Here is a 23,827-nt window from a genome sequence, read left to right as displayed (position 1 = left end):
ACATCTAGTGCAGTTATGACTATAGAGATTTATCCATTCATTCAGCTGCTCAGTCACTCACTCGTTCACTTATTCAACAAATGAGCATTGCAGAAGACTTGAGGTGTCTTCCTGAGAACCGTGGTCTGGTCAGGACAATAAGCTGAAACAGTAAGAGAGAACAGGGGTAGGAAGCATGAAGGAAGGAGGTGAGCTGTACGGAGTGCTTTTGTGTTCTAGGGATTTAGGTTCTAGGGATTTAGACAACTTCCTCATAAGTTGTCTCCTTTAGTTTTCCTGGTAATCCTGGGAGTGCAGTCTGATTGTTAGCAAATGGATGCTGAAGCTGAGTGAATTGTTAGACTGTGGATCAGGTACTAGAAGAGACCCCAAGTGATGTGCTCAGACAGCAGGTGGGGGTCTCGGATCTCCACAGAGGCCAGGCCCTGGTGCATCCCCAGTGGAGGACCTGTGGTCCCTGGGGCTGCCCTGGGTTGAGGTCCCAGCAGCTCAAGGGACTGTGTGCACTTGGCAGATCACATCCTTCATGCCCTGACTGCATGCTGGCCAGAACTGAGTGGCATGGTGATGCCTGGCTGCCAGGGCAGCTGGAGGATGTCCTCGTGTTTCCTGAGTTGCTGTCCTGCTGAAAGTCAGAGATCCACAGTTTCACAATCTCTTAGCCAAAATTGTGAAACCCAAAATGCCCCCAACACTGAAATATTTTTCTTAGAATTGATGCTAAAAGCATTGGATGGTCGAAGTGGCCCTGAGCGCGCGTGGAGCTGTTCATGGCTTTGCCTTGACCTCTGCAGTTTGAGTATTCAGAGGCCTTGCTGCAGACACAGGGCAGTGGATGCCCATGAGGCCCTCTCCAGCCTGCTGGGGTCTCCCTAGCAAGTGGCCATATGACTTTTCCGAAATCCCCAGACACATCTGGCCCAAGGGTTTTGATGGAAGGGCCGTGGACCCAGGTGACCGCGGAGAGGAGAACGGGTGCTGAGGCTGCAGCAGTCCGCTACTCAGGCCCCAAGAGCATGGGTGAAGATGCAGGGCTGCCCAGGGGCCTCAGCTGTGTGTCCAGACTGAGCCCCAGAAGTTGCCCAGACTCTTTGGCAAGGGACTTTATGAGACCCTTGTGGTGTGCATTGGCCTCCTGCCTTACCTGGTCCTGCAGGAGGATGTGCGGTTTTCTAGCATTTGCATGGGGTTTGTCTCAAGCATGGGATGGATAGAGAGGGAGAGGGAGGTGCAGGGGAGAGAGAGATGGGAGAGATGGAGGGAGAGATGCAGGCAGACGCAGACCCTCAGCCTACCCCTAGTTCCCCTCAGAAAACTGCTTTTCCTCAGAACTTGGCTCAGAATCCCTTTCTCTGTGGAACCCACCCTTGGGTTGTAATCCTTCCTCTTGGTCTTTTTTTTTTTTTTTTTTGAGATGGTCTTGGCCATTGCCCAGGCTGGAGTGCAGTGGTGTGATCACAGCTCACTGCAGTCTAGACTCTTGTGCTCAAGCGAGGTTCCCACTTCAGCTGCCCAAGTAGCTGGGACTGTAGGTGTGTGTCACTACGCTGGCTAATTTTTTAATTTTTTGTAGAGACGAGGTCTCCCTATGTTGCCTAGGCTGGTCTCGAACTCCTGGGCTCAGCCTCCCACAGTGCTGGGATTACAAGTGTGAGCCACTGTGCCCGATCCTGTGCTCTTCCTGAGCCTCTGGTGTACCTTTACTAGGTTGCTGACGTTAACCTGTTTGTCTGTCCCCGAGTGAGGGGGTACGGTCACATTCTGTTCATCTGGTGCCCAGTGTCAATCTGTCGTGTGGAGGCCACAGTGTGTGGCTGACAGGAGGCCTGGGTCCTTTGGCTCTGTAATCATCCTGTCTGGACTGTGGCAGCCTCCTCGTGGGTCACCATGTGCTGAATGCTGGGGGACATTGTGTGCCACCTCTTAGGAGCTGCCCTCACCAGCCTCCTCTCTCTTTTTTGGCCCCTGTCCCCTTCTTTCTTTGTTTTTGTTAAAGACAGAGTCTTACTCTGTCACCCACGCTGGAGTGCAGTGGTGCAACCTCTGCCTCCCAGGCTAAAACGATTCTCCTGCCTCAGCCTCCAAGTAGCTGGGATTACAGGTGCCCGCCACCACACCTGGCTAATTTTTGTATTTTTAGTAGAGACAGGGCTTTGCCATGTTGGCCAGGCTGGTCTCAAACTCCTGACCTCAAGTGATCCGCCCACCTCGGCCTCCCAAAGTGCTGGGATTACAGGTGTGAGCCACTGTGCCCGGCCCCCCGACCCCTGTCCCCTTCTGCATGGGCCCCATCTAAGAGCCATTTCCCTAGTGGCTGTGAAGTCAGATGGTGTTTGTAGTCAATCAGTTTTTTTTTTTTTTTTTTTACTGTTGTAGAATTTGCCAGGGACCCTCCAATCCTTCTCTCCTTTCCTCTCACACCTCCTCAAGGCAGCAGCAGGGACTTCCCCTTGTAGGCGGGGCTGCGGCTAAGCTGCATGGCTGACTGGGGTTTGGAGGCCCTGAGATGAAGTGAGAGTGCTGACCAAAGCATAGGCAAGTGCTCCTGTACTTTACTGCTGGGCTTTTGGTAGCATTCTCTGCTAAATCATTTCTAAATACGGACTTAATTGGGAGAAATTTAAGTGCTTTTTAACTTGGTCACAAAATTTGGTCTTGTTATAAATAGATGGCATTTAATGCTTTGTACTTAGTTCTAATGGACAATCGGTGCAGTCTCTCCTTTTGACTCATCTGTGGCCCTACATGATGGTCACCCATGTCATTATCCCCAGGGTGGACAGTGTCCCAGAAGGAAGCCTGCCAGTGCACGGTGAACAGGCGCTGCCCAAGGACCAGCAAGTCACTGCCTTGGGGAGAGAGGAACCTGTGGCAATAGAGAGTCCTGGACAGGATCTTCTGGGAGAAAGCAGGTCTGAACCAGTGGATGTGAAGCCATTTGCTTCTTGTGAAGATTCTGCAGCTCCAGTCCCAGCTGAGGATGGGGGCAGTAATGCTGGCATGTGTGGCCTGTGTCAGGAGGCCCAGCTAGAACGGATGGGAGTCAGTGGTCCCAGTGGTTCAGACCTTTGGGCTGGGGCTGCCATGGCCAAGCCCCAGGCCAAGGGTCAGCTGGTAGGGGGCAGCCTCCTGATGCACTGCCCTTGCTACGGGAGTGAATGGGGCTTGTGGTGGCAAAGCCAGGACTTGGCCCCGAACCCCTCTGGGATGGCAGGCCTCTCATTTGGGACACCTACTCTAGATGAGCCGTGGCTGGGAGTGAAAAATGACCGAGAAGAGCTGCAGACCTGCTTGATGAAGGAGCAGCTGTCCCAGTTGAGCCTTGCGGGAGCCCTGGATGTGCCCCATGCCGAACTCGTTCCGACAGAGTGCCCGGCTGTCCCTGCTCCTGTGTTGTCCTGCGATCTGGGAGGCAGAGACCTATACGGTGGCTTCACGGGCAGCTCCTCAGCCTGCTATGCCTTGGCCACGGACCTCCCAGGGGGCCCAGAAGCAGTGGAGGCCCAGGAGGTTGATATGAATTCGTTTTCCTGGAACCTCAAGGAACTCTTTTTCAGTGACCAGACAGACCAAACTTCATCGAGTTGTTCCTGTGCTACGTCTGAACTCAGAGGGACACGCTCTTCCTTGGCAGTGGGCTCCGATCCAGATGTGGGCAGTCTCCAGGAACAGGGGTCATGTGTCCTGGATGACAGGGAGCTGTTACTACTGACCGGCACCTGTGTTGACCTTGGCCAAGGCCGACGGTTCCGGGAGAGCTGCCTGGAACGTGATCCAACAGAACCGCTTGAGGTTTGTTTGATGTCCTCTGAGCATTATGCAGCAAGCAACGGAGAAAGCCCAGGACACGTTCCTTCCGTGTTGGATGCTGGCCCTGAGGACGCGTGCCCATCAGCAGAGGAGCCAAGGCTGAACGTCCAGGTCACCTCCACACCCGTGATGCCCGGGGCTGCTGGCCTGCAGCGGGAGATCCAGGAGGGTGCCTACTCCGGGAGCTGCTATCATCGAGATGGCTTACGGCTGAGTATGTCCCGGGCCCCGTGGGAAGAAGTGTGGTGCCCCCAGAGCACCGTGCAGTGGGGGTGCGGGGCCTTCCTTGTTCTGGGGTCTGATGGGGTTTCGCCCTGGAATAGTTGCAGCAGAAATCATGTTTTAAAGGAGAATGCATTATCCTCCACCCCTTGAAAATGCAGATTACAAATGTGTGTGCAAGGGGAGGGTGGCGCCCAGGGTCCCAGGACACCTGCCCCATGCCCATCAGTTCCAGCTGTGTCTCCCAACCCAGGCCATACACTTCAGAGAGTCACTCCTCGCAGCAGCTTGGGGAGATTCTGTTGGGAGCAGGAGAGGCGCGGGGACGTCATGCTGGAGTCTGTCTCTCGACCTCCCGCCGGCCCCCACCCCAGTGGTTACATGGAGAGGCCTAGAGAGATGTGAGCATGGCGAGGCGCTCACGTGTTCTTCTCCCGTGCTTTTGGTGTTTAGGCTGCCCTGATCTCTGAAAAGCGAAAAACCTCCCTTCTGTGAGGGTCATGTGATCAGGCCACTCTGCCTCCCCCTTTGAGGTTGATTCTGTTTTACTTTCTTTATTATTTTCATTTCTTTTTTTTTTTTTTAAGACAGAGTCTCGCTCTGTTGCCCAGGCTGGAGTGCAGTAGTATGACCTCGGCTCACTGCAACTCTGCCTTCCCAGTTCGTGCCATTCTCCTGCCTCAGCCTCCCGAGTAGCTGGGACTACAGGCGCCACCACCACGCCTGGCTAATTTTTTGTATTTTTAGTAGAGACGGGGTTTCACTGTGTTAGCCAGGATGGTCTCGATCTCCTGACCTCGTGATCCACCCGCCTCAGCCTCCCAAAGTGCTGGGATTACAGGTGTTAGCCACTGCACCCTGCCAATTTTTTTTATTTTTATTTTTTGAGACAGAGTCTCACTCTGTCACCCTAGCTGGAGTGCAATGGCATGGTCTTGGCTCACTGCAACCTCCACCTCCCGGGTTCAAGCGATTCTCCTGCCTCAGCCTCCTGAGTAGCTGGGACTACAGGCGTGTGCCACCACACCTGGCTAATTTTTTTGTATTTTTAGTAGAGACAGGGTTTCACTATGATGGCCAGGCTGGTCTCAAACTCCTGACCTTTTGATCCACCCACCTTGGCCTCCCAAAGTGCTGGGATTACAGGCGTGAGCCACCGAGCCCAGCCAATTTTTTGTATTTTTAATAGAGACGGGGTTTCACCATGTTAGCCAGGATGGTCTCAATCTCCTGGTCTCGTGATCCGCCCGCCTCAGCCTCCTAAAGTGCTGAGATTACAGGCGTGAGCCACCGCACCCGGCCATATTTTCCTCATTTCTTAATAGCTCCACATTATTTTAACCAGTTGTTTCGATACTGCTGATTTTGTAGTGCTGATAACTAGGGTTCTTTATTTAAAAGAATTTTGTAGATAATACATGTTATTTGTACAAACATTAGAAATATAAACAAGAAGAAAATAAAATCAGCTGTAAATCCCCACCACCAAGAAAGGCTAACCACACTTATGTTGGTGTATAGCAGGAGACTGTGGAAAATGCGTATGTGCTTTCTCTGTATAAGTGGGTATGAAGTTTCATACAGCTATTAGTGACTAGAGTAGGCACACACGTGTGCATGGTTTTAATGTAAGCCATTCACATTCTTGTCACCAGAAGGCCGAAGACCCACTGTGTATAGGGGCACATTGAATGCAGGTTCCTCAGGCTATTCTGAGTTTGGGGTGGTCTGCAGGCCTCTCTGGAGGGCTTCCTTGGCCTCTGGCTGCCCTGAGTGAGGAGGTGTGGTTGTTGCAGGCCTGCAGGCTGTGCCCCAGGGGTGTTTCCCTGGCTGGCCCTGACAGCTTTCCTCTAGGCCTTGGTGCTGCCTGCCTCTGCCTGGGCTGTTCTCTGGTCTGTGCTCTGGGGATTGAGCTTTCTAACCTAAAGCTGCTGGGGATTGAACTGTTGCATTCTGGGGACTGGACTTTCTAACCTAAAGCTGCTGTCTAGCCAGGTCAGCACAGGCCTGTGCGTTCTTACCTTCTTACCCTTCAGGTGTACAGTTTGAGGTGAGGCGGGTGGAGCTCCAAGGCCCCACACCTCTGTTCTGCTGCTGGCTGATGAAAGATCTCCTCTACAGCCACCGCGACTCAGCCGCCAGGACCCGCCTGTTCCTTGCCAGCCTGCCCAGCTCCACCCACTCCACCGCTGCGGAGCTCACTGGACCCAGCCTGGTGGAAGTGGGTATTTGCAGTCAATGCCTGCCCTGGACTTGTCTTGTACTGTGTGGCAGATATCCTAGTTGGCATCTCTCTTTGTTTCCTCGGGGATGGGAATACGGTCTGTTTGTAACTTTTGTTTTCTTTTTTTTTTTTGTGGGACGGAGTTTCGCTCTTGTTCCCCAGGCTAGAGTGCAATGGCGCGACCTCGGCTCACTGCAACCTCCGCTTCCTGGGTTCAGGTGATTCGCCTGCCTCAGCCTCCTGTGTAGTGGGGATTACAGGCACGCATCACCACGCCTGGCTAATTTTGTATTTTTAGTAGAGGCTGGGTTTCTCCATGTTGGCAAGGCTGGTCTTGAACTCCCGACCTCAGGTGATCCACTCGCCTCGGCCTCCCAAAGTTCTGGGATTACAGAAGCAAGCCACTGCACCCAGCCCTGTTTGTAACTTTCCACACTGTCTTCTAGTATCCAGTGTGACTATAAAGCCACTTTAAATCTGCATAAGCCCATGTGTATGGTGGGGTGTGAACACGTTTCAACATGTGTGCCAGTTGGGATCAGTGTGCTGAGGCTGCTTGGGGTACCCTGTGGAGATAGGCCTTCAGACCTGTCTGAGAGCATGGGAGGAAAGGGGATTGGAAGGCAGGGCACACCTGCCTCGGGCGGCTGCTGAAGATGCAGGGGGACCACTGTGGGTGCTGCACCTCTGCCAGGTGCAGTTGCATGTGACCCCACAGACCTTCCTCTGCATTGCAGGTGCTCAGTGCCAGACCCTGGTTTGAGGAGCCCCCCAAGGCTGTGGAACTGGAGGGGTTGGCGGCCTGTGAGGGCGAGTACTCCCAAAAGTACAGCACCCTGAGCCCGCTGGGTAGTGGGGCCTTCGGCTTCGTGTGGACTGCTGTGGACAAGGAAAAAAACAAGGAGGTATGCTGGCTGTGGGAGGGGAGTGGCGCCGGGCACCACTTCAAATGACTCTTGACTTTTGGTCCCAGTTCTCCAAACCTGGGGTTTTTGGAGGAGTCCTCTACATACAGCACCAAGCACACAACCTGGCATGTGGGCGGTTTCCGGATACAAGGAGGCTCTCCCAGCAGCACACATGTCAACATCCAGGGTTGCTGATCCCGTCAAGTTGTAGATTCAGACCTTGAACAGGCCAGGCTCAGGGCTTCGCCTCCTGCGCTTGTGTTGAGATCCCACATCTGGATCTGTGTTCCCTCCTTTCTGAGCCTGGGTCTTGCACCATTCTCCTACTGTCCACTTAGATGCTGATGTCTCGCGGGCACTGCACATGCATGCTTCAAACCAAATTTAGGACCTCCTCCACCCCGCTGGAAAAAAACCCCCAAGAAAGAGGCAAGCAAGCTAACCAGCAGAAGCCCTTGGTCTTCCCAGGTCCCGGGAGTGATTGTGTTGTTTATAGCTCATGGCTGGAGCAGGGATTGGTGTGTGCTAGGCGTCCCTCTAGGTGCACTGAATACTGCCAGCTGCTCGTTCCCCCCACCCCTTTCCTCCCCAGTTATCATGGCCATTCTTACATATTCTCCTTCCAAGTAAGGTTTAGAACTTACTGTCCCTCCCTCCCAAGTCCTCTCGGGATTCGTAGCTGCCTGGACATGTTGCGTTGTGGGGGAGTTGACCTCAGGACGATGCCCACTTTCCTGTTCAGAAGCAGCATCTGCTGCTTGCTGTGAATCCTGTTAGATTGTCCAGGTGTGTTTGTGCCTGGCTTGGCGGGTTCCTGGGAGGGTCACGGAATACTGCCCATGGGATCCTTTGCTCCCTGCATTTTCTAGTCACTTGTGGCTGGAATACACCAAAGATCCGAGCTTGGATTGATTCATCATATGTCTATATCCAAGTCTTCCTAGTACTCATGCTTTTTTAGTGGATCTTTTGGATTTTCTAGATCAACAACCACTCCTCTGCAGTAATGACAATGTTGTCCCTCCCCTCTGTGATTTGCCCGTCATCATCCTTTGCTCCTTTGCTCCTGTCTGTCTTTAGCTAGGACCTGTGGAGTGTGCTGCACAGCAGGTGTGCCGCTGCTTCTCTTGGGCTCTGTGGCTTCTCCAAGGTGGCCATGGCTCCTTTCATTCCTGATGAGCATCTTTTATTCGAGGATCTTTCATTTTACTTTCAACCTGCTAAAATGTTTTAAGAATGAGTGTTGAGTTCTATCAAATTCTATCAAAAGATGTCTTTTCAGCATCTACTGAGATATTCATATCCTTCTTGCCTTTATTAATAAAATGAATAACAGTCACAGAATCTGTCTTTGATTACGTTATAACAGTTCTTAATGCATTGCTGAATTTGACTTTTGATTTGCTATTTCTCTTTTTTTTGTTGTTTTTTTTAAGGCGGCGTCTTGCTCTGTTGCCAGGCTAGAGTGCAGTGACATGATCTCAGCTCACTGCAACCTCCGCCTCCCGGGTTCAAGTGATTCCCCTGCCTCAGCCTCCCAAGTAGCTGGGATTATAGGCATGCGCCACCACACCTGGCTAATTTTTTGTATTTTAGTAGAGTTGGGGTTTCACCATGTTGGCCAAGACGGTCTCAATCTCTTGACCTTTTGATCTACCCACCTCGGCCTCTCAAAAGTGCTGGGATTACAGGTATGAGCCACTGTGCCTGGCTTGATTTGCTATTTCTATTTGGGATTTTTTTCGTTTATATTCATACCTGAGTTTTGTTTCATTTCGTTTCTTTTCTCTTTTTTCTTTTCTCTTTTTCATTTATATTCATACCTGACTTCCTTCCTGCCTTCCTGCCTTCCTTCGCTCCCTCCCTCCCTCCCTCCCTCCTTCCCTTCCTCTTCCCTCCTTCCCTTCTTCCTTTTTTTTTTTTTTTTTTTTCTTTAATGTCAGAGTTGCATGAGGCTGGCCTAGTGGCGGTTGGATGGTGTGTCAATACCTGGAAGATGATGTTCCCTTGGCTGTCCCTAATTCTTGTTTCACTCTCTTTTTTTGCTTCACTTGCCAAATAATTGTTTTACTCATCAAGTATTTTTTTGGTTTCTTTTAATTTCTTATACTTTCTATGAGTTAATTTTGCTATTTTTCTAGATTATTGTATTGAATGTGTATTTTCAATGCTGTTAGTGATAACAGTGTTTACAGTATTAAGCTTTCAGAATACACTTTGGCCATATCCTAGAGGTTTTACTCTACAGTGCTTTTGTTGTCATGTGTTTCTAAACAGTTTGACTTTTTTTTTTTTTTTCTTTTTTTGAGACTGGGTCTCACTCTGTCATCCAGGCTGAAGTGCTGTGGTACGATCTAAGCTCACTGCAACCTCCGCTGCCTGGGCTCAAGTGATCGATCCTTCCACCTCAGCTTCCTGAGTAGCTGGGACTACAGGCATGCACCATCACATCTGGCTAATTTTTTTGTGCTTTCTTTTTTTGGGGGATAGAGACAGAGTTTTGCCATGTTATTCAGGCTGGTCTCCAACTCCTGGGCTCAAGCGATCTACCTGCCTTGGCCTCTCAAAGTTCTGGGATTACAGGTGCGAGCCACCGCGCCCAGCCACCGGGTGCGAGCCGCCGCGCCCACCGGTGTGCAGCGCCGCAGCCAGCCCCCAGTTGATTTTTAAGTTTCGTTTTTCATCTTTCCTTTATCTGAGCAATCTTTTCATTCTTGGTTGTTCAGGATCCGATGCTCGAGGGTTCTTTAAACTTCATAGCTTAATGGCAGAAGAAGAAGCCCCAGCATCTTGTCCTCGTTGCTGTAAAAAGAACCCCATGATAGTTTTGGCCTTTAAAAAAAAAGATGTAATTTAAAGATGTTATATAAAGCCAACAAATATTGGAGAAAGGAACAATCAAAATAGACTCTTAAGGTTTACGGTTCAATAGAACAAGTGCCGTTCCGTGTCTAAGAATCCCGTTTTGTACCAAGAACAATCCTAGGCTGGTTACCTGTGACAGACACAGAGATGGGCATACTCCCCTGCCGTCATTGGCTTGGTGGTACCTGGTGACGGAGAAGCGATTGCCATACGTCCCCTGCGGTCCTGTGCTGGTGGTTACCGGGTGACGAGAGCAGAGAGGGCATATCCTGCTGTCACGTGCTGGTGGTACTGGGTGGAGAGCAGAGATGGGCATACGTCCCCTGCGTCACGTCGGTGGTTACCTGTGACGGAAGCAGAGATGGCATAGTCCCCTGCTGTCACATGGCTGGTGGTTACCTAGTGACGAAGCAGAGATGGCTACGTCCCCTGCCGTCACATGTGCTGGGTTTGGTTACTGTGACGGAGAGCACGAATGGCATACGTCCCCTGCTGTCACTTGCGGTGTTACTTGGTGACGGAGAGCAAGAGCATACGTCCCCTGCGGTCCACTGTGCTGGTGGTTACCCTGGTGACGGAGAGCAGAGATGCCATACTCCCCTGCTGTCACTGTGCTGGTGGTTACCTAGGACGGAGAGCAGAGATGGCATACTCCCCTGCCGTCACTGTGCTGGTGTTGGTTACCTGGGACGGAGAGCAGAGATGGCATACGTCCCCTGCGGCACTGTCTGGGGTTACCTGTACGGAAGCAAGATGGCAATATGTACGTCCCTTGGGCACTGTGCTAGTGTTACCCTGGTGACGGAGAGCGAGAATGCCCATACGTTCCCTGCTGTCCCTGTGGCGTGGTTTATGGTACGGAGACAGAGAGGCATACGACCCCTGCTGCCCACTGTGCCTGGTGGTACCTGGTGACGAGAGCAGAGATTGCATACGTCCCCGTGCGCCTGGTGCTGTGTTTACCATTGTGACGGAGAGCAGAGATGGCATACATCCCCTGCGACAAATGTGCTTGGCAGGGTGGGAGAACAGGGTGTTGGGAGTTGACCTGAACAGTTTATTAGAACTAGCTTTATGGGTGAGCATGGCTCCACACTTGTACCTAGCAACTTCAGAGGCCTGAGGCCAGAGGTTTCTTTGGCCAGGAGTTTGAGACCAGCCTGGGCAACATAGAAGTACTCGTCCTACAAAATTAAAAAAATTAGTCTGGATGCAGAAGAACACTTCATCCAGGAGGTCGAGGACTGCAGTTGAGCAAGATCATCTATTGCACTTCACCTGGGCACAGAGCAAGACCTGTCTCCAGAAAAAAAAAAGCCAAACAACAACAACATAAAACTAGCTTTGGGGAATAAAAGGCTTCTTTTTCTCCCAGCTGTAGAGAAAAGAGAATTTTTAAAAATCTTCTGATTTTTTCCGCAGCGTTTAGGGATACTGCATTTCAGGGTTAACCATTAAAATCCCAGTCGGGTATAAAAGAAGAAGCAGACCTTGAGACATATAAGCTTAAATGACATGTGAGCAGAAATTGCAAAGAACTTGAATATGTAAATATGAGACACTATTGTTTTCCAGCTATGCTCTGAGTTATTTAGCAAATACGTAATGCAGAATCACAATCATGATGTACATTGTTAGGGACGTTCAGCACTGGACCACACACCACCACCCCAGATCAAGGAGCGAATTTCCCCCAGCATCTCGGAGCCTCTGGGCACAGACCCAGGGACCCCTCTCGTGGGCTTTTTAAAATCAGCTTGCCTATTTCTGGACATTCTATTTTATGTATATGCTCCATGAGTGAGTCTTTTTGTGTGCTTGTTCACCATCTGCATATTTTTTTTGATGAATCTTTTCAAACCTTTCGCTTTAAAATTGGGTTTTTGGCGGGCCTGGGGCTCAAGCGCTGTATCCCAGCACTTTGGGGAGGCCGAGACGGGCGGATCACGAGGTCAGGAGATGGAGACCATCCTGGCTAACACGGTGAAACCCCGTCTCTACTAAAAATACAAAAAACTAGCCGGGCGAGATGGCGGGCGCCTGTGGTCCCAGCTACTCGGGAGGCTTAGGCAGGAGAATGGCGTGAACCCAGGAGGCGGAGCTTGCAGTGAGCTGAGATCCGGCCACTGCACTCCAGCCCGGGTGACAGAGCGAGACTCCGTCTCTAAAAAAAAAAAAAAAAAAAAATTGGGTTTTTGAGGCCAGGTGCAGTGGCTCACGCCTGTAATCCCAGCACTTTGGGAGGCCCAAGCGGGAGGATCATGAGCTCAGGAGTTTGAGACCAGCCTGGCCAACATAGTGAAACCCTGTCTCTACTAAAGATACAAAAAATTAGCTGGCCATCGTGGCGCGCACCTGTAATCCCAGCTACTCAGGAGACTGAGGCAGGAAAATCCCTTGAACCTGGGAGGTGGGGGTTGCAGTGGGTCGAGATCGTGCCATTATACTCCAGCCTGGGCAACAGGGAGGAACTTCGTCTCAAAAAAAAAAAAATTGAGTTTTAAACAATATTGAATTTTAAGAGTTCTTTATAATTTCTAGTTACTATTCCTTTATCTGATAGGGAATTTCACCCATGCTGTGGCTTGTCTTTTCATTCTCTTAGCAGTGCCTTTTGGAGAGCAGAGGTTTTTAATTTTGATGAAGTCCAGTTTATCAATTTTTCTGTTATGGATCATGCTTTTGGTATCCTACATAACCCAAGGTCACAAAGATTTTCTGTTTCCTCCTACAACTTTTATAGCCCTCGGTTGTACATTGAGGTCTGTGAGGCAGTGGGAGTTGGTTTGGTGTGTGGTGCGAGCCATGGCTGAGGCGTACCTTATACACATGAATTTCTACTAGTTTGGCACCAGTTGTTGAAAAGAATCCTTTCTCCCTTAGATGATCTTGGTAGCCTTGGCAGAAACCAATTGGCCATATGTGTGTGGGTCTGTTTAGTTCACCAGTCTATGTGTCGATGCGCCTGCCAATGACTACAGCTTCATAGTGAATCTTGAAACTCCGTCCATTTTCCAGACTGCTTTGAATATCCTAGTCCTTTGCTTGTTCATGTAAATTTTAGAATCAGCTTGTTGATTTAATTAATTAATTAGTTTTGGAGAAGACAGGGCCTTGCCCTGTCACCCAGGCTGGAATGCAGTGGTGCGATCATGGTTCACTGCAGCCTCCACCACCTGGGCCCAAGTGATCCTCCCTTCTCCAGCCTCCCAAGTAGCTGGCACCACAGGTGTACACCACCATGCCCAGCTAATTTCTTACTTTTTGTAGAGATGAGGTCTTGCTGTGTTGCTCAGGCTGGTCTTGAACTCCTGGCCTCAAATGATCCTTTCATCTTTGTGTTTCAAAGTGACGGGATTACAGGTGTCAACCATGGTTGATTTTTTTTTTTTTTTTTTTTTTTGAGACAAATTCTTGCTTTGTTACCCAGGCTGGAGTGCAGTGGCGTGATGTCGGCTCACTGCAAGCTCCGCCTCCCGGGTTCACGCCATTCTCCTGCCTCAGCCTCCTGAGTAGCTGGGACTACAGGCGCCCGCCACCTCGCCCGCTTAGTTTTTTGTATTTTAGTAGAGACGGGGTTTCACCGTGTTAGCCAGGATGGTCTCGATCTCCTGACCTCGTGATGTGCCCGTCTCGGCCTCCCAAAGTGCTGGGATTACAGGCATGAGCCACCGCGCCCGGCCGATTCTTTGGGATTTTCTACAAAGACAGTTGTATCATCTGTAAATGAGGAGTTTATCACCTCCTTTCTAATCTCTATGCCATTGATTGATTGGTTGATTGATTGATTGCCTTACTGCACTGGCCAAGACTTCCAGTAAAATATGAGCTAGGAGTGGTGAGAATGGACAAGCTAGCTTTGTTCCCAATCTTAGAAAGAAAGCTTAAGCCTTTCACTATTAATGGTGAGGTTAACAGTGGGTTTTCTGTAGAGGCCCTTTATCAGCTGAGGAAGCTGTCTTCTATTCCTTGTTTGCTGAGAGTATTTATTAGGAATGGATGTTGGCTTTTGTCAAGTGCTTTTTTCTGTATCTAATGAGATGATATATTTTTTATTTATGTTGACATGATAAATTATAATGATTGAGTTATGAATGTTGACTCAACCTTGCATTCTTGGGATGGCTCGTAAGGTGTTACTGCCCTTTTTATATATTGCTGTATTCAGTTTGCTAATATCTTGTTAAGCATTTTTGCATCTACATTTATGAGGAATATTGGTGTGTAGTTTTCTAGCAACGTCTTTGTCTAATTTTAGTATAAGCATCATGCTGCCCTCATAAAAATGAATTTGTGGCCAGGAGTGGTGGCTCATGCCTATAATCCCAATACTTTGGGAGGCTGAAGCGGGAGAATTGCTTGAGCCCTGGAATTCAAGACTAGCCTGTGCAACGGAGTGAGACCTCATCTCTAGAAAATAATTTAAAAGTTAGCTGGGTGTGGTGCTGTGTGCCTGTAGTCCCAGCTACTTGAGAGGCTGAGGAAGGGAGATCGCTTGAGTCCGAGAGGTCAAGGCTGCAGTGAGCTGTGATCACGCTACTGCACTCCAGCCTGGGCAACACAGCAAGACCCTCTCTTAAAAAAAGATCTGGAAGTAGTCCTTCCTCTTCTGTTTTGTGAAGAGTTTGTATAGAATTGGTATTTTTTCCTTAAATGTTTTGTAGAAATTGGCCGGTAAAGTCCTCTGGGACTGGAGTATTCTTTGAGGGAAGAATTTTAACTGCAAATTAAACTTTTAAAATATAAATGGGATTATTTATGTTTTCTGTTTCTTCTGAAGCTTTGATGGGTTGGATCTTTCAAGAAGTTTGTCCATTTCATCTAAGTTATCAAATTTATTGGCATAATAGTCTCTTAAAAACTTTTAATGTCTGTAGGGGCTATAATTTTATCACCATTTTCATTCTTGGTAGTGGTAATTTGTGTCTTTTCTCTTTTTTTTTAACTGATCAGTCTGGTTAGAAGCTTATCAATTTTTTTTGAGATGGAGTCTTGCTGTGTTGCCCAGGCTGGAGTGCAGTGGTGCGATCTCGGCTCACTGCAAGCGCTGCCTCCTGGGTTCACACCATTCTCCTGCCTCAGCCTCCCGAGTAGCTGGGACTACAGGCGCCTGCCACCTCGCCCGGCTAGTTTTTTGTATTTTAGTAGAGACGGGGTTTCACCGTGTTAGCCAGGATGGTCTCAATCTCCTGACCTCGTGATCCGCCCGTCTCGGCCTCCCAAAGTGCGGGGATTACAGGCATGAGCCACTGTGCCCTGCCGAAGCTTATCAATTTTATTAATCTTTTCAAATAACCAGCTTCGGGTTTCATTAATTTTTCTTATTTATAATCTATTTTCAATCTTGTGATTTTTCTCTTATAAAAAATTTTTTTCATTATTTTTTCTTACTTTGGATTTAATTTTCTTTTCTTCTATTTTCCTACAGTGGAATCTTAGGTCATTTATTCGAGCTATGCTTTTTTCTAATATAATCATTTAATGTTCTAATTTTTTCGCCAACCCCAGCTTTATCTGGGTATCACAGATTTTCATATGTTGTGCTTTCACATTCATTCATTTACAAATATTTTGTTACTTTGTGTTATTTAGAAGTGCGTTGTTTAATTGCCAAATACTTGGTGATTGTTCAGATATCTTTTTGTTTTTAATTTCTTTATAGAGAACATACTTGGTATAATTTCGCTTTCTTTAAATTTGTTGATGCTTGTATGATGTTTTGAAGTCTCTAGCTATACTTGTGGATGTGCTTATTTCCCTTTGTAATCCTCCCAGATTTTACTTCATATGTTTGGAAGCTCTCTTGTTATAGGAATACCCATTCAGTATCATAGTTACCTTCTTGATGAACTCATTCCTTATTTGATATGCCTTGTTCTGAAGTCTACTTTGGTATTAGTGTGACTACTCCAGCTTTCATTTGATTTGTGTTCACATAGTAAACTTGTCTCATTCTTTTACTTTTAGTCACTTATGTCTATATTTAAAATGGTCTTCTGTAGGCAGGATACACTTGGGTCTTGCTTTTTAAATTCAATCTGAAAGTCTCTATCTTTAATTGAGGTGTTTAGACCGTTGATGTTTAATGAAATTATTGATATGGCTGGATTTAAATCTACAGTCTAAATCTAGCTGTTTTCTGTTGTTTCTGGATATTTCTGTGCTTTGTTCTTTTCCCCTCTATTTTTTCTGCTTTCTGTTGAGCATATTTTATTATGTCATGTTTTGTTTCTTGTTTTAATATTTCATCATGATTTTTGACATCTGTATTCAGATATAATTCATATACCATATAAATTCACCCATTTAGAGTGAACAGTTCAGTAGATTTCAGTATATACAGAGTTGTGCAACCATCACCACAAACGAAGAACATTTCATGACCTCAGAAAGAAGCGTCATACCCATCAGTAGTCAGTCCCATAACCCCCATCCTGCTCGAATTTCCTCCATCCCAGTCCTGGGCAACCACTAATCTACTTTCTGTCTCAATAGATTTGCCTATTCCAGACACTTCATATAAATGGAATCATGCACAGTATGCTCTTTTGTGACTGGATTCTTTCATCTAACAATGTTTTCAAGGTTCATCGATGTTGCAGCGTGTATCAGTACTTCATTCTTTTTTATGACCGAGTAATATTCCATTATATGAACAAACACCATATTTTGTTTATCTGTTTGTCAACTGATGGACATTTGTGTTGTTTCCATTTTTTGGCCATTAGGAATAATGCTTCCATGAACAATTGTATATAAGAATTGTGTGAACACATGTTTTCAGTTCTCTTGGGCGTATATGTAGGAGTGCACTTTGTGGGTCAGGTCGTAACTCTGTGTCTAATGTTTTGAGGAACTGCTAAACGGCTTTCTAAAAAGGTTATACTGTTTACATTCCCGTCAGCAGTGTACGAGGGTTCCTAGTCTACGTATCCTTGCCAACACTTATGATTGTCTTTTCATTTCTAGCCGTTCTGGGGGTGTGAAAGGGTAGCTCGTTGTGGTTATGATTTGCATTTCGCTGATGATTAATGATGTCAAGTGCCTTTTCATGATCTTATTGGCTGTTTGTAAATCTTCTTTGGAGAAATGTCTATTCTGATCCTTTGCCCATTTGTTTTTCCTTTTGAGACAGAGTCTCACTCTGTCGCCCAGGCTGGAGTGCAGTGGTGGGATCTTGGCTCCCTGCAACCTCCACCTCCCGGGTTCAAGCAATTCTCCTGCCTTAGCCTCCTCAGTAGCTGGGATCACAGGTGTGCACCACCAGGCCCAGCTGATTTTTGTATTTTTAGTAGAGATGGGGTTTCACCATGTTGGCCAGGCTGGTCTCGAACTCCCGACCTCAGGTGACCCACCCGCCTTAGCTTCCCAAAGTGCTGGGATTACAGGTGTGAGCCACTGTGCCTGGCCTAGCCCCTTTGCCTACGTTTAAATTGGGTTGTCTTTTTATTATTAAATTGTATGAGTTCTGTATTCTAGATACAATTTCTTGATCAGATATATGATTTGCAAATATTTTCTCCCATTAAATGTGTTATCTTTTTACTTTCTTGATGTTTCATTTGAAGCACATTTTATTTTATTAATTTTATTTATTTTTTTCACATTGATTGTACTTTATTTATGTTTTGCAGGAGGTAAGGACTTTCTGCTTAAAATATTTAAAATTTACATGTGTATACAAACATACACATGTTCCCCCACCCGTGGGCAAGGGCAAGATGACTCTGAATAGCGGATGGAGGAGGAGGAGAGGGTGTAGACAGAGGGTCCTTGACCCCTACAGGGGTAGCGGGATAAGGAACAGAGTGGGGCAGAAGGTGGGTTATTAAGAAGCATCTTGCAGGCGGGGCGCGGCGACTTATGCCTGTAATCCCAGCACTTTGGGAGGCCGAGGCGGGCGGATCACAAGGTCAGGAGATCGAGACCATCCTGGCTAACACGGTGAAACCCTGTCTCTACTAAAGATACAAAAAAATTAGCCGGGCGTGGTGGCGGGCATCTGTAGTCCCAGCTATTCGGGAGGCTGAGGCAGGGGAATGGCATGAACCCGGGAAGCAGAGCTTGCAGTGAGCTGAGATTGTGCCACCGCACTCCAGCCTGGGTGACAAGAGCGAGACTGTCTCAAAAAAAAAAAAAAAAAAAAAAGAAGCATCTTGCTTACTGACATGAAGCCGTGTGCCCAGCGAGAGCACAGATGAGGCCTCATTGGTGTAGAGGAGGCCCGTGGAGGGCGGGCACACGGTGCCCAATTAGCCAGCCAAGGCCAACGCCCCAGGGGTAGGGCGGAAGTGGGGTGGCATGCACAGGGCACCCAGCCCAGGCCTCTGCTGTCCCTACCTCCCTTCCTCCCCACCCTCCGAGAGAAAAGACAGTTTGGGCCTCAGCCTGAGATTGTTTTGGCCATTTTGCATTTCCATAAGGATTTTAGGATCAGCTTGTCAGTTTTGCACAAAAGCCTGCTGAGATTCTCGTAGGAATCACATTGAATCTGTAGCTCACTTTGCAGAGTATTGTCATCTTAACAATATTAAGTCTCCTGATCTGTGAACGTGGAAAGTTTTCTATTCATTTAGATCTTTAATTTCTTTCAATAGTGTTTTGTAATTTCAGTGTACAAGTCTTGTTCTTTTGTTTAGTCTCCATTATTTTTATGTCAAGTTTCTTCTTTTTCCCAGGTTTTTCATTTGCTAGAATATATTTGTTGCCAGTTTTTCCAGGAAGGGGTCATGGGTATTATATTTTCAGTCCTTGTGTATATTAAAATGTGTTTATTTTTCTTTCATATTTTAGTGGTGATATGCCTTTTTCCTCTCAGAACGTTTTAGACCTGTATCTGTTGTAATCTAGCATTATTTTGAAGTGAATTTTGCTGACAGCAACCTGATTTCTTTTTTTCTTTCTCGATTTAAAGTGTTCGTCCTTCAAAATTTTCACCAGGATGTCTTTAGGGGTGTATGTTTGTGTGTGTTTTCTTTATTCTTGCTTGATACATGGTAAGACTTTGATTTGAATATTTAATGCTTCCTTTATTTTAAGAGGATTCTATTCTTAGGTTCCATTAATTCTTTCCTTCTCCCTACTCCTGACACTCATTTTAGATGTGCATGGGCACGCCTGGACGAGCCTGCCCTCTTGTCTCCTTGGCCCTGCAGCTGGACAGGCCGCAGGCCTCTTCACTTAGAGTGTCAGGGCCCCAGCCCTCCCAGAGACTCCTGGCGCTCTGCCGCATCTCAGCAGGCCCTACTTCTGCCCCTCAGGACCACAGCCCTGCTTCCCCTTGTCGTCTTGCGTTCCCTCAGTCTCGTCTCTGGCCTTTTGGGCCACGGTGGCCCTCCCGTCAAAGGGTCTTCAGAATTTGTCTCCTTTCATCTCTCACGGGCTGGCACCCAAGCCGCCCCCTTCTCTCCTGATGACTGTGAGATGCCTGGATGTTGCCCGGGCTCCGATGGTTATTTCTGCTCCTGCCCTGGCCCCGACGCCCTCCTGATGCTCCCTTACGCTGCCTGCCCAGCCCCCCGCCTCCCTCACACCTCCTCACACTGCTCAGGTGCGCTCTGCCGCAGCCCCAGGCTCCTGCCCTCTGCCTGGAGGACCTTCCCCGAGGTGCTCAGAAGCTGCCTTCCCGGGACTCGCTCCCTGTCCCACCCACCTCACAGGGGCCGCACCCCCGCGGCACTGCCTGCCCCATCTTTTTTTCCTCCTCGGTACTCATCGTTCCCTGGTGAGTGATCTCGCTCAGCATCTCTTGCTGACACCTGAAACAGGCCCATCCTGTGGTCGGCACCCACTGGGTTGCCCGTCGCTCCTTCAGCTGTGTGCCGACACCCACGTAGCAACAGGTGTTGTGTCCAGTGACAGGATTTTCAGTGACTCGCAGTGTTTCTTTCTTTTGTGAATGTATCTTTTTCTGTTACACTTTGACTATCATTGACTGTAGTAGCACCTTATGTCTGTCAGTCTTGCTCAACTCTGATTAATCTCAGAGTCAATGTTGAAAACATATCTAAGAGAGATAGCTTTTCTTTATATTTTCTAGTTTTCTGGCTTCTTAGTTCATTCTCTTGGCCAGGGCTTCCAGTCCTTGGTTGAGAAGTCGGGGTGACGTGGATGTTCTCCGGGGCACCTGCCCTGAGGCCTCTGGGGCCCTCTCTCCAGCCCAGGTTATGGCTCCCTCAGCTCCACCTGGCTTCTCCATCACACTCATCTGTCCACCTTACAGGATGGGCAGGAATGACGCTGCGTTTCTGGTCAGCTGCTGACCCCCTTCTCTGCTTCCTTGTGCTGCAGGGGTTTACAACTATGTTTCTTCTTTCATGTCCCTGAGACTTAGGGGAGGCAAATGCAGAGGATGTGTCTGCCACGTGGACTGATGGTGCCCCCTGGTGTAATGGGATGCTTGAGGACCGGGTGGCCCCTGGTGTAATGGGATGCTTGAGGACCGGGTGCCCCCTGGTGTAATGGGATGCTTGAGGACTGGCTCCAGCCATTTCCACCCTGTCTTCCTCACAGGTGGTGGTGAAGTTTATTAAGAAGGAGAAGGTCTTGGAGGATTGTTGGATTGAGGATCCCAAACTTGGGAAAGTTACTTTAGAGATTGCAATTCTATCCAGGGTGGAGCATGCCAATATCATCAAGGTAGATGACGATTTCCTCTTTAGAGACACCCTAACTTGGCTCATGTCAAATGTGTTAAGTTTGTTGGCTTGAAGATGTTTTGGCAGAGTTGGACTTGGCTTTGTCTCTTCCTAGGTATTGGATGTATTTGAAAACCAAGGGTTCTTCCAGCTCGTGATGGAGAAGCACGGCTCCGGCCTAGACCTCTTCGCTTTCATCGACCGCCACCCCAAGCTGGATGAGCCCCTGGCGAGCTACATCTTCCGACAAGTGAGAGCAGGCCAGAGCCGTGCTGGGGCGAACGCAGCCTGGGTGCCTGGGTCTGGTGGCTGCAAAGATCAGTGATCCATACTCGGTTCTCTCTCTGAGGTGGACTTAGCCTTCTGTGTGGGGATTTCATGGAGTACGATATATATTTTGAGTAGAAAATTCTATGACTGAAGTAGAGAAAGTGAGATTGGGATGAGAAATTCTATGATTGAAGTAGAGAAAGTGAGGATGAGGCCAGATACAGTCCTGGAATGATTGGGGAAGTATGTTTAATGGTTAAGGTTTATTTACATACATAAAATATCCACAACAATCACAAAAATTAACTAAAAGGGTTAGGATGCAGTCAAAGAGTGTCTCAAAGGCATGTGTGTGGCACAGCGGCCTGCAGGCTGTAAGTTCTCACTAAATGGTGGCTCTTCAGTTAACTAACCAGCAAAATTGAGATCCTGACATTCTCATTTTACAGTAAGTATTTGTCTTGATCTGTTTTGTGTCTAATTACGTACTGAATTTTGCCCATTATTTTGTCGGAATGGGAGCGTGATGACCAAAATAGGAAGGTATCGTAGCAGAGGGAGAGGAGGAAGAAACGGTAACTCGGGTTGGGTTTTAAGGAGAAGGTGGTGGTTCCATCCTGTCCTTCCTGCTCCCAGCTCCCCTGAAAGAATTGGAGAAATACCAGCAAAGGGCTGTGTAGACAACTCACATTTGCTCTTGGATTGTTTGCTGGGGACAATTCGATGTCTAATGACAGCTTCCATGAATCAACATTTCTTCCTCAAAGCTACACACTGTCAGGGGTTGTTGGGTTTCTGAAGTTTAGTTTCTTAGGCTCCTACTTGTAAGTTTCAGATATTATGGTTCTGCCGAAAAAGGGTCACCTCTCTCCCTCTTCCTGTGTTGGAAGATGACCTCCTGCCTTTAATTTGTGGCAAAGACTTGTTTCTGAAACTTTACAGCAAATAGAGTATCTGTATGAGGTAACGTTGAGGGTCACTTGTTAAAAGCTCCTTTCTGACAGTTGTTTATTCTGGGGCTAGTGAGACACATAATTATGGTGTTCTATACTCTAACATTTTTGCCAAAAGAATCTCTACCCCTTTTGTAAATATATAGACATAAATGTTATTATATGTAAATAATAGAGTCACAATTTTATAAAGCATATGATCATACGTCAGTGTATGTAGGAGTCATGCCCGTTCTCAGGGCATTGCCTGTCAGCTCCAGATTCATCAGGAACTGCTCAGCAGCGGGGTGGGGCAGCTGGGCCTGGCTTGGTTCAGGCAGCTCCAGGGCAGCACAGCTGGTCCAGGGCATGGAGGCATCTGCAGGAAGAGCAGCTTTCTTCAAGTTGCTCTTTGTCCCTTTGTGGTTAATCTCTCAGTATTAGTTAATAAATCTTAATGAAACTTTCCATGTTCAAGTTCATGTGTGGTTTGTGTCTCCTGACTGGATCCTGACTGATTTGTATATATCTACATATATATGTAAGTATGTATGCATGCATGCATGCTTGTATATTTATGTGTGTACAAGTATATGTTGTGTGTGTAGATATGCACATGTGTATATGCAGCTGTGTATATATGTGCACATGTATGTATCTAAATGTGTATGTATATATAAATATGCAGGCATGTGTATATAAATATGCAGGTATGTATACATTTGTGTATATGTGTATAAATATACATGTTTATTAAATGTAAGTTAATTAATTGGGTTTAGTTAACCTGTGATTAACTATTGCTTCTGATTTGAAAGATACTCATTTGCAAATATAAAATTGTCTCAAAAGATCAACATGATACATCCATGAAATCACTAAGTTGATTGGTACAGTGACAGTCAGACGTTTAACTCATCCTACTTGAACGAAACTGAAAGGCCAATTTTGCTAGCCTCCGTTATTGGAGAGGCAGAGTGGGCAGGCAGTGGTGCGCTGCAGCGGCACCTTCGCGGGAACGAAGCCCATTTCCAGCGTACCCGCTTTAAGTCTGCATCACTGAGCAGCCACACATTTGGGGCAGGGATGACTGATATGCCATGCTGCTCTCTGAGACGCCGCTGAGGCTGTGCTCCCAGCTCTGCCCCAGACCGCTGCCTGAACTCTGGGCAAGTCACTTTCCCTCCCTGTGAGCTGAGGTTGTCGACTTGGTGCTTTCTCTCAGGCACTTCCCACTTAACACCAAACCTGCACCCATTCACTTGCCTGCCATGAGTGTCTTTGAGCTGTGGTTTTGTGGCCTGTCTTTCCTCCTGAAACAGGCATGGTGTGCGTTGTGGGGCACATGTCTGCTGGGAAGGTTTTCTCAGCAGCATACAGAACTCACGAGTCTCATGTTGATGTTGCTACCTTGCTGGCTAACGTGGCCAGCCCCAGTGAGCACGCCTCCTGGAGCGGCTTTGTTTCCTGTTTGCTTTCAGTCATATCTTCAGTGTTCAAAAATCTTTCCTGTCCCCAGTTCATTACGAGTCGGAGGTTTATTTTTTCTTTTAGTTTTTTTTTTTTTCTTTTTTGGTTCCAGTTTATTTTAAAGGCGTATTTTAGTTGAATTGCTTTTTTAAAAAGCCCCCTCTGGCCTCCTGATTCCAGTTAGTGTCAGCGGTGGGATACCTACGTTTGAAGGACATCATTCACCGCGACATCAAGGACGAGAACATTGTGATCGCCGAGGACTTCACAATCAAGCTGATAGACTTTGGCTCGGCCGCCTACTTGGAAAGGGGAAAATTATTTTATACTTTTTGTGGAACCATCGAGTACTGTGCACCGGAAGTTCTCATGGGGAATCCGTACGTATGCTGCTGCGGTGCAGCCTGTTCTCACGTCCTCTGTCAGGACCCCGAGGCCGGCTTGATTTTGGGTGGGAAAATGGCTTCCTTCGCGCCTCCTTGTGATGAG

General features: G+C 47.7%; 1 protein-coding gene across 7 annotated transcripts in view; it reads left to right on the top strand.

Annotated features, from left to right (window-relative positions):
• PASK (PAS domain containing serine/threonine kinase) overlaps nucleotides 1–23,827 on the top strand; it is a 52,079-nt gene that overhangs the window by 22,095 nt on the left and 6,157 nt on the right. For 5 of the 7 annotated variants that reach the window (XR_001883118.1, XM_017860676.1, XM_017860674.1 and 2 more), the window contains exons 10-15: nucleotides 2,775–4,024; nucleotides 6,069–6,253; nucleotides 6,994–7,161; nucleotides 20,542–20,667; nucleotides 20,782–20,916; nucleotides 23,519–23,718. Coding sequence is in view for 6 of the 7 variants with exons in the window: in XM_017860676.1 (XP_017716165.1) it covers nucleotides 2,775–4,024; nucleotides 6,069–6,253; nucleotides 6,994–7,161; nucleotides 20,542–20,667; nucleotides 20,782–20,916; nucleotides 23,519–23,718 (2,064 nt within the window). In the remaining variant the exon portion in view is untranslated. Of the gene's footprint in view, nucleotides 1–2,774; nucleotides 4,025–6,068; nucleotides 6,254–6,993; nucleotides 7,162–20,541; nucleotides 20,668–20,781; nucleotides 22,337–23,518; nucleotides 23,719–23,827 lie in introns of those variants that run through there. The other 2 variants (XM_017860677.1, XM_017860679.1) reach the window with 2 other exon arrangements.

The sequence above is a fragment of the Rhinopithecus bieti genome, unplaced genomic scaffold, assembly GCF_001698545.2.
Source record: "Rhinopithecus bieti isolate Rb0 unplaced genomic scaffold, ASM169854v2 scaffold_56246, whole genome shotgun sequence".
Taxonomy (NCBI): Eukaryota; Metazoa; Chordata; class Mammalia; order Primates; family Cercopithecidae; genus Rhinopithecus; species Rhinopithecus bieti.
The sequence above is the reverse complement of the archived record's forward strand: the minus strand, read 5'-3'. Positions and strand labels throughout refer to the sequence as shown.